The 13,711-nt window shown below is 56.0% G+C and overlaps 1 protein-coding gene across 1 annotated transcript; it reads left to right on the top strand.

Annotated features, from left to right (window-relative positions):
- Positions 1-810: 810 nt before the first annotated feature.
- On the top strand, positions 811-8,526 carry LOC117099186 (ficolin-2-like). The gene is given in 9 exon segments (XM_033238611.1): positions 811-1,192; positions 1,195-1,284; positions 2,973-3,086; positions 3,789-3,842; positions 5,018-5,050; positions 5,554-5,681; positions 6,098-6,227; positions 7,105-7,239; positions 7,807-8,526. Coding segments are annotated over 9 exon segments (1,011 nt in total). The 5' UTR covers positions 811-1,113; the 3' UTR covers positions 8,055-8,526.
- The last annotated feature ends 5,185 nt before the right edge of the window (positions 8,527-13,711 follow it).

The raw sequence follows: 13,711 nt of genomic DNA, 5'->3' as shown, positions 1-13,711 counted from the left end.
TGCCGTGGGCTTTTAGCTCCCTGTTCTGAGGGGCTCACCGTTTCTGTGTGAGTCTTGCCCACGGCACTTTGGTGAGAAGGGAAGGTGCCAGGAGGGAGGCCACATCTCTGGGTTCCGTTTTCACACACCCCTGGGAGCCTGCCCTTCCCAGCCACGTTCTGCTCACACTGGGTCTGGCACGGTCAGAGTCGAGGTCTTTGAGTGGCTTTGTGTTTTCAGGCCCATATGATGCCAGGGACATGGAGCTGGTCTGCCATGGAGGAACCTCACAGGGCTTTTTCCACTTGGGGTCATGATTCTAACCCTTTTGGCACCTGCACAGGGACCTTTGGTGGTGCAACTGGGGCCACAGCCTGCCGCCTCTCCCTAATGGGACTGAACCCGAGGCCAGCGTTTGCTTCAGGATTTTGCTCTCCGTTAAGAGGTGCGGATAACCTCACTTTGAAGCTGGGGCCAATTCACCAATTCCCCTGTTCAGGGGGCAGGTGTCCAATGGCCCCTGCGAGCAATTTCATGCCACCCTTCCCCACCCCTGCCCCCGCTCCCAGCTGAAGCTGCTTGTGTGTCATTCACAGTCCTGCATCTTTGCAGCACTGGCTTGGACGGGAGCCTGATCCAGTGCCAGCGTGCCACCCCTTGGCAAGGCTCCTGGTCTGCTCATACCACTTTTCTCCAGCCAGTGTCCTTTAGGGTTGGAACCAACTCCCTGCACACTGGCCCAGGGAGGTCCCTGGTAATCGTTCTGCTTCCCTCTCCCTCCCCTGGGAACCACCTCAGACCGCAGTGGATGTTACTCAATTTCTGTGGACTCACAGCAGCTTCTCGGCCAGTGATCTCCTCGAGGGCTGGATTCCACAAGCCCTTCTGTCCTGCTGTGGGCCTCAGGCGGTGTTCCTGCTAAGCTTTCCCTAAAGACACAAACAGGCAGGCCCTTTCCACACCGGCCTCAGGGAGCCTTCTGCTGGGCAGAGCGTCCCTGCCAGGGGAAGCCAGGCTCGTTTAGTGGGAAGCCTGTGGGGCCTGTGGAAGACAGCCGCCCTGAGGCTGTCTCCACCGCCAGTTGGTGCCACCAAGCCGTCAGGAGGGAGTGGCCTTCCCCACTGTCGTTGGGAAATGGAGACAGAGGTGACAGTGGGTGGTTGCAGCCCTATAAGAACCACGGAGTTCCTTCAGTGGCAAAGACCAGAGCTCCAGGGCTGAGCCAAGCTGCCGTGGCAATGGGACCTGCTCTCCTCGCCCTCTCCTTCCTGTGGACCATGGCCTTGACTGAGAACACCTGTCCACGTGAGTCAGTCCCCCGGGGGGTTAGCACCTTAGAGGGATCACACTCCGGGAAGCTGACAGCGGCCACCTGCTGACCACTCACAGCACGCCAAGCCCGCTACTATGCCCTTTGTGAAGGTTCCTGCCTTATTTTCTCAACAGCTTGTTTTAAGCCTCACACTTTAAAGAGGAGACAGAGGCTCAAAGAAACAGATGCAGCCTAACACGGGGGTTAGGAACAGAGCCCTGGGGCCAAATGGGCCAGGTCTCAAATTCAGAGCATGCAGCAGGGGAGGCTCCCCGGGGCGAACCCTCCTCCACTGAAGGGCCGTCCTGAGAGTCCCACAAGCTGTGTGAGGAGGCGGTGGGCATACAGGGCGCTGGTGGGGGGTGGGCCTAGTTAGAGTCTATGCCACGATCATGTCACACTGGAAGACCACCCAGCTGGACGTGGCCAGCAAAGTCAAGCCCCAGCTCTGCGGGGAATTTGGCCTGAGATGTGCCCGGCACTGGGGACAGGTGGTCCCCACTGTGTCCCTGATGTAGTCTAGTGAGGCTGATGTGACCCCAGGGCTCCAGACCTCCTTCCCTGAGCTCCTGGGGGCACTCAGGTATTCCCAGCAGCTCCACCTGTAGCTCTGCCTTCTGGGGGAGGTTCTGGGTCCCCCTGCATCGTGGCCATGCTGGAGTACATTGCTCTGAACTCAGAACCCGGGATGACTTCCAAAAACCCTGGTGGGCCCCATGGCCTGAGCCTGCTCGTGGTGGACCAGGGGACCAGGGCAATGATGGGTCCCGTGGAGAAAGGCCCCGAGTGGGGCTAGGAAGAAAATGCACACCACAGAGGCCCTTCACTGGTTATGTTATGAGTGAGCTAACTTTTTCCCCCAAACATGTCTCATTTTCTAGATTATCCAACATTACTAAGTATTCTTTTTTAACAAGAAAAATTAAGCAAATAAAAAATGTGATCTACACTTGCTCTGACCAGTGAGCCAGGGGTGAGGACAGATTAAAAAAAAAAATCCACCAAGCAGTGGCAGCTGCCGTGTCTCCGGTGAGAGCGCTGCTCCGTTCCCCAGTCTCTAAGAGTGCCCTTAGCAGGGCGTATTGATTTCATAATCAACAAAATGAAAAATATTTTTTCAAAGAAGTAGACAACCTTGGTTTGGCTCCAGCTGTGCCACACCTGGCTCTGTGTCCTTGGACCCCACACTGCCCCTCTCCAGAGGACCTAGAAGGCCCCTTCCAGCCCAGTAATTCCACAACCACATTCCCAAGGTCTGGGAGGGAAAATGCTTTGTCAGCCTCAATTCCCCAAGTTTCTTAGAAACATTGATTGTCATTGGTTATTGCAAGTGCCCACTGTTTATTAAGCTCTTTCTAAATGCCACGAATTACACTAAGAGATTAAAATGCACATTCTCTAGTCCAGCCCTGGCCACAACCTCGTTATTATCCCCACGTGGCAGCCCAGGGCACAGAGCCCAGAGGAGTTAAGTGACTTGCCCCAGGACACACAGCACTGAGACGATGAGGCTCCCCTATGTCGGGGTGGCCTCCAACGCCAGGACTCTGCCCCCCATCACGTCTTCACCTCACCAGTACCCGAGGGGTGAGGACAGACCAAGGCCCCAGCAGAGCAGAAAACCTTACCTCCCAGCCACTGTTGGGCCAGGCACTGAGTGGGCGCCTGTGTTTCTCTGCAGAGGTGAAGGTGGTGGGCCTGGAGGGCTCTGACAAGCTCACCATTCTCCGAGGCTGCCCGGGGCTGCCCGGGGCCCCAGGGCCAAAGGGAGAGGCAGGCGCCGATGGAAAGAGAGGTAGGTGCGGGCCGGGTGGGGAGGCCAGGCACGGTCAGCAGAGCGGGGCACTGGCTCTTGCTCTTTTTGAAGCTAGATGCTGAGTTGGGCATCACCCCCACCGTGGTTCATAGATTGAGAGCTTGGGTCTGGCCCCTGTTAGAGCCAGGGACAGAGCTGACTCCCAGGGCCCATTGGGCATTCTGAAAAGGCCTTAGTGGGGTGCTCATCCTTTAATGACCTAATGAGTGCCCAGTGGGTGTTTTGGCAGAAAACTTGGTTTCAGTCCTGACCTACCATCTGCTCTGTGGCCCCCTGCAGGACTCTGATTCCCAGTCCCTTTTCTCACCTGGGCTGTGGGACTAAACGTCTCCCAGGGACCAGCTTCAGAGGAGGAACCTGCAGCTAAGGGAAGTGAGGAAACGTTTTCAGGTTCTCATGCCTGGAAGGGGAAGAGCCAGGACTTCACCTACGTTCTCTGGGAAGGGCTCCACATTTCCAGGTCCTGGCCCCTGAGTGGACAGGAGAGCCTCGTGAGGCCTGAGTCCTGGGTCTAGAACCTTCTGGTGCAAGGCAGGCAAGCTCAGGTGGGGCCACAGTCACATCGCAGCACAAACAGGATCCTGGTCATGACAGGAAGAATCATAGCCGCCAGCTCCAGGGTGGGTCCTTCGGATCCTGGGCCGGGAGCTCCGTTTAAGGTGGTGTCTTTGGAATTTGCAGGCGAACGTGGCCCCCCTGGACCTCCTGGGAAGGCAGGACCACCTGGGTCCAAGGGTAAGGAGATGAGAGTGAGGAGGGGCTGCGAGGCCCTTCCAGACTCAGCTGTAGAGGAGCGTGGATGAGACCTCTGGGGCTGCCACACTGTCCTCACCAGAGCCAACGCCTGTCCAGGAAGGACTCCCAGGGCTCAGTCCAGGGCAGAGGTCTCAGTGTGGGGGAGGGGTCTCAGTGTGGGGGAGGGGTCTCAGTCTGGGGGAGGGGTCTCAGTCTGGGGGCGGAGTCTCAGTCTGGGGGAGGTTCTCAGTGCCAAAGCATCCACCTGTGGGTGGGTCTGAGATCAAGCCTTCCCCCTCTAAGGTCAGCATCAGCTGGGGTGGGTGGGACAGGGTTGTCTGCTCACCTCTGCCAGCCCCTCTCATTCCATCTCACCTGTCATCTCACTAGGCAGGAGGCCCTGTGCTGCTGCCTCGTGTCTCCTGCCCCCTGCAGGTGTTGTCATTGGGGGTACTGTTTCAAAACCTAGGTTGGCCAGAGTGGGCAGGGAATATTAACGACAAGCTCTGATCAGAGAGAATGTGTAAACATACACTAGATACATTTAAATAGAAATCTATGCATCCGACGCAGATAGACATATTATGTATTGATCTGTTATGTGTGTATAATATATAAAATAGAACGCATTTTCTGAGGCACATGTTTACAGATTATTTAGAAAAACCAGAGCGACGTGTTGCAGGGAAAAAAGCAGCCCCGCATTCACCCCTCCGTTCACCCCCGAGCTGCTCTGCGCTGTCCTGGGTGCGCTGTGAGAGGAATATTTTCTCTCACTCACCTGGAGGCTCCGTCATACTTTGCCTCTAAATGTAAATACATGCCTATCTGCCCAGACCCCACCTCACCTCATCCTTCGTGCCGCATCTACAAACACAGGCCACTCTGGAGCCTCTGGGGGCTCAGGGGAGCCCTGAAGCACCAAGATCCTCTAGCTTAGACGTGTGGCAGGAGGAAGGGGTCAATGAATGCAGGCACAGTGACTCTGCTGCCTCCAGGGACAAGAAGGGCTAGTCACCCCAGATGGCCATGGGCACTGGCAGGTTTTCTGGAGGGCAGTGGCCACCTGCATGCCAGGAAAGTGAGGCAAGTGCCACCATCTTCTGCTCTGTGCTGGGGACAAGTTATCTGACTTCCAACTCTTTGTGTGTGTGTCTGTCTGTCCCCATCTCCAGGAGACGCTTGGGAATCTGATCAATGTAACACAGGTGGGTGGCAGGCCCCAGGATCCTCCAGCTCCACCTGTCCTACGGAACCCAGCCCAACCCACCCCGACTTGCACCCACCAGGAGCCGGGCAGCGTCGGGATGTTGTGCAGTCCCAGCCCGAGGCCTCTGCCCTTTCTTCCCTCTCTGCACTGGCCAGATTCATAGGATGGTGGTGTCTGGTTCCCTGGCAGATGCCCCTGTAAGGAGCAGGGCATGGCTTTCCTAGTTGTGTGCCACAAAGAAAATTGGAATGTACCCGAAAGGCCACATTCCCGGGAGGTGAAGATGGGGGAAGCAATAGGAGGTGGGAGGGTCAGGCCGACTGGGTGTAGCCATCACAGCTGCATGATGCTGGGGACCATGTCCCTGTCCAGGCCTGGGAGTCCTGCTCTGTCCACACAGAAGCCTGTGGCCCCACTCCTCCCTCCCGGGCCTCCCTCCCACTGCCCCTGCCCTGCCCAGGGGCTCCCGTCCTGCAGCCACTCCCTGGGTTCTCTTCCCAGGCCCACACACCTGTAAGGACCTGCTAGACCGTGGGCCTTCCCTGAGCGGCTGGCACACCATCTACCTGCCTGACTGCCGGCCCCTGACTGTGCTCTGTGACATGGACATGGACGGAGGGGGCTGGACCGTGAGTGTGGGGCTGAGGGACCCTGGGCAGAGGCGGTCAGCCTGGGAGACCCAGAGTCCAGACTGCACACCTGGCCGGAGAACACACTCTGGAATTCTCTATTCCCCTGGTCGAGGACAGAGATGATGGGGGAGGTGACCCGTGGGTAAACGTCCAGGCCGTGGGGGAGGCTGGGAGGGGCCAGGTGCTCTCCTGCTGTGTGGCTTGCGGCTTGTTGCCTCCCCTCTCTGAGCCCCCATTTCTTCCTTCATCCCGTGGGGTCTGTGAGGAGACCAGGTGGGCGTGCTGGGGACCCCAGTCTGTAATGCTCTGCCAACTACAAACGCTGCTCCTCTGGAGGGCGGGTCCCCCATGCTGTGGGATGTCTGCCTGCCCCCCTGGCTCCTGTCCCCTCCTGTCCCCTGGCTCCTCCACAGGTTTTCCAGCGGAGGGTGGATGGCTCCGTGGACTTCTACCGGGACTGGGCCGCGTACAAGCAGGGCTTTGGCAGTCGCCTTGGAGAGTTCTGGCTGGGGAACGACAACATCCACGCCCTGACTGCCCAGGGTAACGCCGCTGCTGGGGCTCAGGGGTCAGGGGGTCTTGAATGGGGTGCCCCTGCCCCTTAGGCCTGGGCTACCTGGAACATAAGCGCCTCTTAGCCCACAGGGGATCGGGCCCTGAGCACACTCAGGGTGGCACTGGGACCTCCGAGGGCTGCGTCCCCTGCCGCAGGCTGTGGCAGCATCAGGACCGGAGAGGGTTAGAGTTCTGGGCTGAAGGCCTCTTCAGGTCTTGGCCCTACTGGCATCTTAGACCCTGAGCATGCAGAGAAAGAGAGAGACCATCGGGGCCTGGCCCAACCCCTAGCCCTAACTTCACTCACCACTGTCTCCCCTTCCTAAAGCTGCTGTCTCAGGGGCAGAAGGAGGTTCCTCTCTGGGCCCCCTCTCATTCCTCCGGCCAGGCCACAGCCCTCAGCAGCAGTGAGGACAGCATCTTCATCCTCCTGCCACCAGCTCCAGCGTATCAGCTGGTCCCTGATCCTGGGGAAACTGGAAAACGGTCCCTTCCTCCCCAGGAGCCCATTCCGAGCTCCTAAGCCACCTCCTCATGTTTGCTGTGACCTTTCCACGTAAAGGAAGGAATGCAGTACTTTCCCACAGTGAGGATCGGTGACCTCACAGCCCATTCCAGGGAAATGCACGGTTCCTTGATGAAGTGAAGTAATAGTTGTAGGAGGGGGGAAACTCCAGGTTCAGCAGGTGGACCTGAGGGAGTAGGTCCTCCCAATCCCTCCTACCACAGAGGACTTTCTGCATAAACTCGAGGAAGCTTTCCGTGGATTCCAAGTTCAGACATCTGAAAACGCTCCAATTCCCACCTCCGGTTCCTGGAGGCAGAAGGGCCATTGAGCTGGGAGCTTAAAACCTTTCTCCCACAGGAACCAGTGAGCTCCGTGTAGACCTGGTGGATTTTGAGGGCAATCGCCAATTTGCTAAGTACAGATCATTCAAGGTGGCCAATGAGGCAGAGAAGTACAAGCTGGTCCTGGGGACCTTTGTGGAGGGCAGCGCGGGTGAGTGTCTGTGGGGGCTGAGTGGCCTGGGCCTCTGAGGGGGGTTGGGGAAGGGGAGACAGCGTGCTCAGCATCTGGCTGTGCCTCTGCTGTGTGACGTTGGGGGGTGACTTAACCTGTCCTACCCACAAACCCTCAATCTGTTCATCCATCAATTCACCCAGTTTATTGTACTTGTGAAAATTAGGATCCACATGTCACAAAAAGTACAATACATAGTGGCTATGATTATTTGCTACCATTATTGATGAAAAATGGGGAAGATGATAAGTCTATTTCTACAGAGACTGAATCCCTACACTCTGCCGGAAGTCACTCTTCCCCTCTGCTGCCCCACCCAGAGCCAGGCGGTCTCCAAGTGTAGGAATGCCTGTTAGCTGGCTGAGCAGACCAGGCAAGGAGAGGCCAAAGCTGCTGTCCCAGCAGAGTGCATGTTCACTGGGTGGTGCCCCTTGGAGTTGTGCAGTGCACAACGTGGGCTCCTGGCCATGGCAGCTCTGCACTGGACCTAGGATCCAGGCTCCCTGGCACTTCGTGGAAAATGCCCTATTTTTCCCCTCTGAGCAGGCGATTCTCTGACATACCACAATAACCACCCCTTCTCCACCAAAGACCGAGACAACGACCAAGATGCTAAAAACTGTGCTGTGCGCTATCAGGGAGCCTGGTGGTATGCCACCTGTCACCTGTCAAACCTGAATGGTGGCTACCTCGGGGGGGCCCATGACAGCTTTGCAAATGGCATCAACTGGAATTCGGGGAAAGGGTACAACTACAGCTACAAGGTGTCGGAGATGAAGGTGCGGCCCACCTAGCCCGGCAGTGAGGTTAGAGGGTCTCTCCATGCACCCTGGCTGGAGGAGCACATCCCTCAGTCCTCACCAAGAGGGCAACGTGGGGATCGTGGCCCCTATCCTCATGGAAAGAGGGAGTTCCCACCAGTCCCTTGTAGGCATGGCCCGCAGAGCTTTGCGCCCAGTGCCGGCGTCCAGCCGCCTGCCTCACGTCTGCAAGGTTAGGCGAAGCCCTAGCGTGCCTCCCTCACCGCAGCTGTCAGTGCTTGCTTGCCTTACAGGCGATCATGGAATGCCATGGCTATTTGCCCTGCCCTGACCACTGGCCATGCCACTGTGCTGCTCATCTGTCCTTGCTTCCCTGTGACTTGGCCCTGTGGGTGGATCAGATGCTCTAGGGCTGAGGGGGTTTCCCACTGGCTAAGACAAAGCAGGGCCACCATGCCTGTTTGTGATTAAAGTGTTATCGGCACAGCCATTCCCATGGCTTCCATATTGTCTCTGGTTGGTTTCTATCATCTCTGGCAGTTTCCAAACGCCAGGCAGAATAGAGTAGTTGGGACAGAGGCCATATGACTCACAACTCCTGAATTGTGTGTTAAACAGTCCCTTACAGAGAATGTTCGCTGACCCCTGCACTCACAGCCACCTGACCCCGGCTGCCTGGCCCCTGCTCTGCCCACTTGGCACCCCTGCTGGGGCTTCCTGCCACCTGCTTCCTGGGGTCCCCTGTTGTACCAAAGGTGATTGTGTGCGCATGAATCCCTCATCAAGAATGAAGCAAAGATTTGAAGGAGGCAAGTGGGTGGGACGGATCTGAGCCCACGGGAGAGGGAAAGGTCCTCCTCCCACAAGCATTTCCTCTTGGAAGTAGCCAGAAGGCTGAGCTCACAAAACTGTGGGTTGCATAAGGCCTGACAACACCTGTTTTCCTCCTAGTCAGCCAAGCAGGCCCTCTCCTGGGACCAGCTGCCCTACGCCCAGACCCAGCAGAGGATGGAGGGTTCTCCGCAGCCTCAGTCTGTCTCTCCTGGAGAGGGCTCAGACCCCTGCAGGCTCCCGTGAAGGGGTGGCCTGCCCCTCCACACTTGTGGGTGTTTCTCGTTAGGTGGAGACGAAAGACTTGAGAAAAGGAATAAAACACAGAGACAAAGTGTAGAGAAGGAAAAGCGGGACCCAGGGGACCGGCGCTCAACTTACAGAGGACCCACGCCGGCCCTGGTCTCTGAGTTCCCTTAGTATTTATTGACAATTATCTTTACCATCAAAAAGATAAGGGAGTGACTGGACAATAGGACTATGGTAGGGAGGAAATCAGCAGTAAGACATATGAACAAAAATCCCTGTGACATGAATAAGTTTAAAGGAAAATGCTGTGCCTTGAGATGCATATGCGAACATCTCCATAAACCTTTTAGCAGTATTGCTCCAGCAAGCCCCACCTTATTCCTAAAGGTGGTTTTCTCCTTGCTTAGTAAACAGAATGCACAATTGGTGTTACCCGGAGATGTTCCATTGCCCAGGGAGGGGCAGGAGACAAATGTTTTTCTCTTTCTTGAGATTTAAGAGAATGTTGATGACCTTTAACCATAAGCAGCCTTTAGGCACTTGTTTAACAAGGCACATTCTGCACCGCCCAAAATCCTTTTAACCTAAGTCACCTTTGCACATGTCTCTTGCAAGGACAAAGTTGAAGGTAAGGTCACAGATTAACAGCATCTCAAATACAGAACTAAATGGAGTTTTTTATGTCTACTTCCTTCTATATAGACATGGTAACCAACTGATCTCTCGTTCTTTTCCCCACACTCCCGTCCCCACCTCTGGAACTCAGAGCCGTCTCTGGGCCTCTGGCTTTGCTTTTGCTTCTGTTAGTCTCTCCGAGGCTTCCTTCTGCCTTTTCTCTGCTCCACTCAACTCGCCAGGTGGAAATGCTGGCAGGCCCAGTGCGGCTGCTGTACAGATGACTATTGTCAACCTGTGACCTACAGGGACCCATAAGCCTCTAGCAGAGGCCTCGAGGGGCTGAGGCCCGCAGGGGAGGGTATGCGGAGCATGGAGGAGCCTTGGCTCCTGCTCTCGGGTGCTCCTGGTGCAGGTGAGGGCTATGTGATCACGAAACAGGCCCCTCAGATGGACACCGCACTGTTCCTGAGCTCCCGCTATCTGTAAGCACCCATAGACTCCATAAGGGGGACAGACAGCTGCAGGAGGTGGGGGACCCATAAATTCCTATTGTTAGGGGCCTTCACATGGGGTGGGTTTGCCCCAGGCCTGGGAGGATGAATCGGATCTGACTCTGGTGATCCTTCTGCCTACTCTTAGACTCCCCTGCGGACAGCCCCTGGACTAGGTAGGGTTCCTCTGCCCAAGGGACATCCTGGCCTGAAGGAGTTAATGTGAAGGTGGCTGGTGGCACCTGGCAAACCCCCTGCCGTGGGACACCGGATGCTGGCTTCCCCGAGTTCTGCTGGCCGCAGCTCCGTGTGGGAGACAGCAGCCCCCAGCACATTGCCCCCGCTGAGGCAGCAGGTCTCGCAGCCCCACGGCTCTGACTCCACTGCCTGGAGCCTTGTCCACCCGGCCCTAGTGTGGGTGCAGGGGTCCGTGGGCTCACTGGGAGGGCTGAGTATAGACCTGGGAATGGCAAGGGCCAGGGGGTGCCCAGAAATTCCCAGTCCCAGCCTTCACCCCTGGGGGCCCTGACGCCTGCCACTCCCTGCACCTCCACCACCTGGCCTCTGAGTTCAGCTGCGCCCCTGGGGGGGCCAAGTCCATGTTACCTCCGTGGAGGGAGGCCGTGCCTGAGTGGCAGCAATGAGTGCTCTCGGGGGTGCCCTGGGTGCCTCCTGTACTGAGCCCCAAGCAGCCACTGTGAGCAAGGGGGACCCCACCCTGAGCACAGAGCCCGGCCCCGCGGGGGGGACAGCCAACCCACTGCTGACCGCACAGCTGCTGCACTGTGATAAAGGAAGGGGGACTCAGAGAGTATCGTGTGAGCCCCCAGACTCTGAGTCGTCACAGATGCTCCAAGGGGAGGGGAGATGACGCTGAGCCCCAGAGGAGGGAGAGGTATCAGGACGAAGGTGGGGTGGGAGGGAGGTGGGAGGGAAGCTGGCAGAAGGCAGCTTGTGCGCTTGGAGCCTCCTCCCTTAAGTGGATCAGAATCCTCACTGCACAGGTCTCCTCCAGCACCAGAACTGGGCTCAGTGTGCCCTCTCTCCATTCCCTACCCAAAGGCGCTGCCCTCTGACCCCGGAGCCAGGCGACCCTGTTCCCACTGCGGCCGACATGGTTTTTAGTTTCCTTGCCCAAAGTGTGTTTTCTTTCCTAATATGCCTTGTACTTTTTATTTATTTATCTGAGCACTACGAGAGACCCTGATTGGGCAGGCCTGGGTTTGATTACGGTTACCACTCTTCTATCATCTACTCGGAACGTGTGATCCGAATCAGGCAGGGCAATATTCCTTGTCCAGCCCAGTGTTCAGCGCTGAGGACTGGTGGAATGGCTTGTCTCTGCTGTGGATTCCCACAGCTTGGCCACTGAGTGTGGTTTTCATGGCTTGTGGTTTCTGGGATCACTGACCGCATCCTGGTCTGGGGGCCACTGTCTGGGCCATTCCTGTGTCCTCCTGCTCGGCAGTTTGATGGGGGGCACATGCCTGGCATCTCGAGGGTCCCACTCGCCAGGTCACCTTGTCATCCTGACCAAGAAAAGGGTGGGAAGTAGAGAGGAGTGGGGCTGGGCTGTGCTGCCGCTGCATGCTCACTCCCCTGTGACCGCACGCTGAGCCCACACCCTGTTCTTCGCCTTTCTCTGGCTCTGGGGCCCCAGACCCTCTGGGACCAGGGAGCTGTGCAGAGTGGGCACTGGGCTCCCTGCCCGGCCCCTCCTGAGCTCCTGCTGGAACCCAGTGCCAAGAGGGAGGATGTGGGTCTGTGGGGAGGTGGAGGACTGTGATGGGCAGGAGTCCTGGCTGCCCCTCACCCGAGAGGAAGGGCCCCCAAGAGCCATCAGAAAGCTTATGCTCTGGGTCCCGTAGGATTTTCTTTCCTAAGAGCCTACAGGGGTGTACTTGACATTGAATAAGCTACATGGCTTTCAAGTGTACAACTTGAGTAGCTTGACAGAGAATGCACCCGTGAAACCAGCACCACAGTAGAGACAAGGAACAGATCTGTCACCGCCAGAAGCTTCCTCATTGCAATCCCACCCCCATCTGGCCCCCCTCGTTGTGTCCCCAGGCAATGTCTGCGCTTGTCTCTGTCACTACAGCTTATTTTCCTAATACTTTTTATGAGTGAAAATCATATCCTATCCACTCTCTGCTGCCTGTCTTCCTCTCCTCGGCAGACCTATTTTAAGGGTCATGATGTTGTACTGTGCACAGCGGTTCGTTTCCTTTCACTGCAGAGTCATACTTTGTGTGTGGATGGACCACAGCTGTGTATCCGTTCAGCACAGTCATACTCCGTGTGTGGATGGACCACAGCTGTGTATCCGTTCAGCACAGTCATACTCCGTGTGTGGATGGACCACAGCTGTGTATCCATTCAGCACAGTCATACTCCGTGTGTGGATGGACCGCAGCTGTGTATCCGTTCAGCACAGTCATACTCCGTGTGTGGATGGACCGCAGCTGTGTATCCGTTCAGCACAGTCATACTCCGTGTGTGGATGGACCGCAGCTGTGTATCCGTTCAGCACAGTCATACTCCGTGTGTGGATGGACCGCAGCTGTGTATCCGTTCAGCACAGTCATACTCCGTGTGTGGATGGACCGCAGCTGTGTATCCGTTCCGGTGTTGATGGACATTTAGGTCGCTTCCAAATGGGGCCATGACAAACCAGGCTGCTATGAACCTCTGTGCACAGGTCTTTGTGTAGATATATGGTTTCATTTCTCCTGGGTTAATATCCAGGCTTGGAAATTGTTTGATTGTACGGTAGGTATATTAGTCCATTCTCACACTGCTCATAAAGACATACCCAAGACAGGGTAATTTATAAAGGAAAGAGGTTTAATGGACTCACAGTTCCCCATGGCTGGGGAGACCTCACAATCATGGCAGAAGGCAAAGGGGGAACAAAGTCACGTCTTGCCTGGCAGCAGGCAAGAGAGAGCATGTGCAGGGAAACTCCCCTTTATAAAACCATCAGATCTCGTGAGACTTGTTCACCATCACGAGAACAGCACAAGAAAGACCCGCCCTCGTGATTCAATGACCTCCCACCATGTCCTTCCCACATGGGAATTATGGGAGCTACAATTTGAGATTTGGGTGGGGACACAGCTAAACCATATCAGCAGGTATGTTTTTAGCTTTTTGTGAAATTGCAAAGCAGTTTTCCTGCCCTGCTGCGTCCAGCCATGCAAGAGAGGCTGGTCTTCCACATCCTTGTCAGCACTGGGTATCATCAGTCCTTTCTGGTTGCGCCATTTTCACAGGGGTGTGGTGACGTCTCATCATGTTTTGTTTCCATTTTCCTTATGACTAATGATGTCAAGCATCTTTTCATAGGCTTATTTGCTATATATCCATACATTTCTTCAGTGAAGCATCCTTTCACATCGTGTGCCTGTTTTCCTAATTCGAGGGTTAGTTTTGTTTTTACTGAGTTTGAAGAGTTCTCTCTGTGTTCTGAGTACTATCCCTTTATCAACTGTATGTGAT

Source organism: Trachypithecus francoisi, unplaced genomic scaffold, assembly GCF_009764315.1.
Source record: "Trachypithecus francoisi isolate TF-2019V2 unplaced genomic scaffold, Tfra_2.0 Lachesis_group16, whole genome shotgun sequence".
Classification (NCBI taxonomy): Eukaryota; Metazoa; Chordata; class Mammalia; order Primates; family Cercopithecidae; genus Trachypithecus; species Trachypithecus francoisi.
The sequence above is the reverse complement of the archived record's forward strand: the minus strand, read 5'-3'. Positions and strand labels throughout refer to the sequence as shown.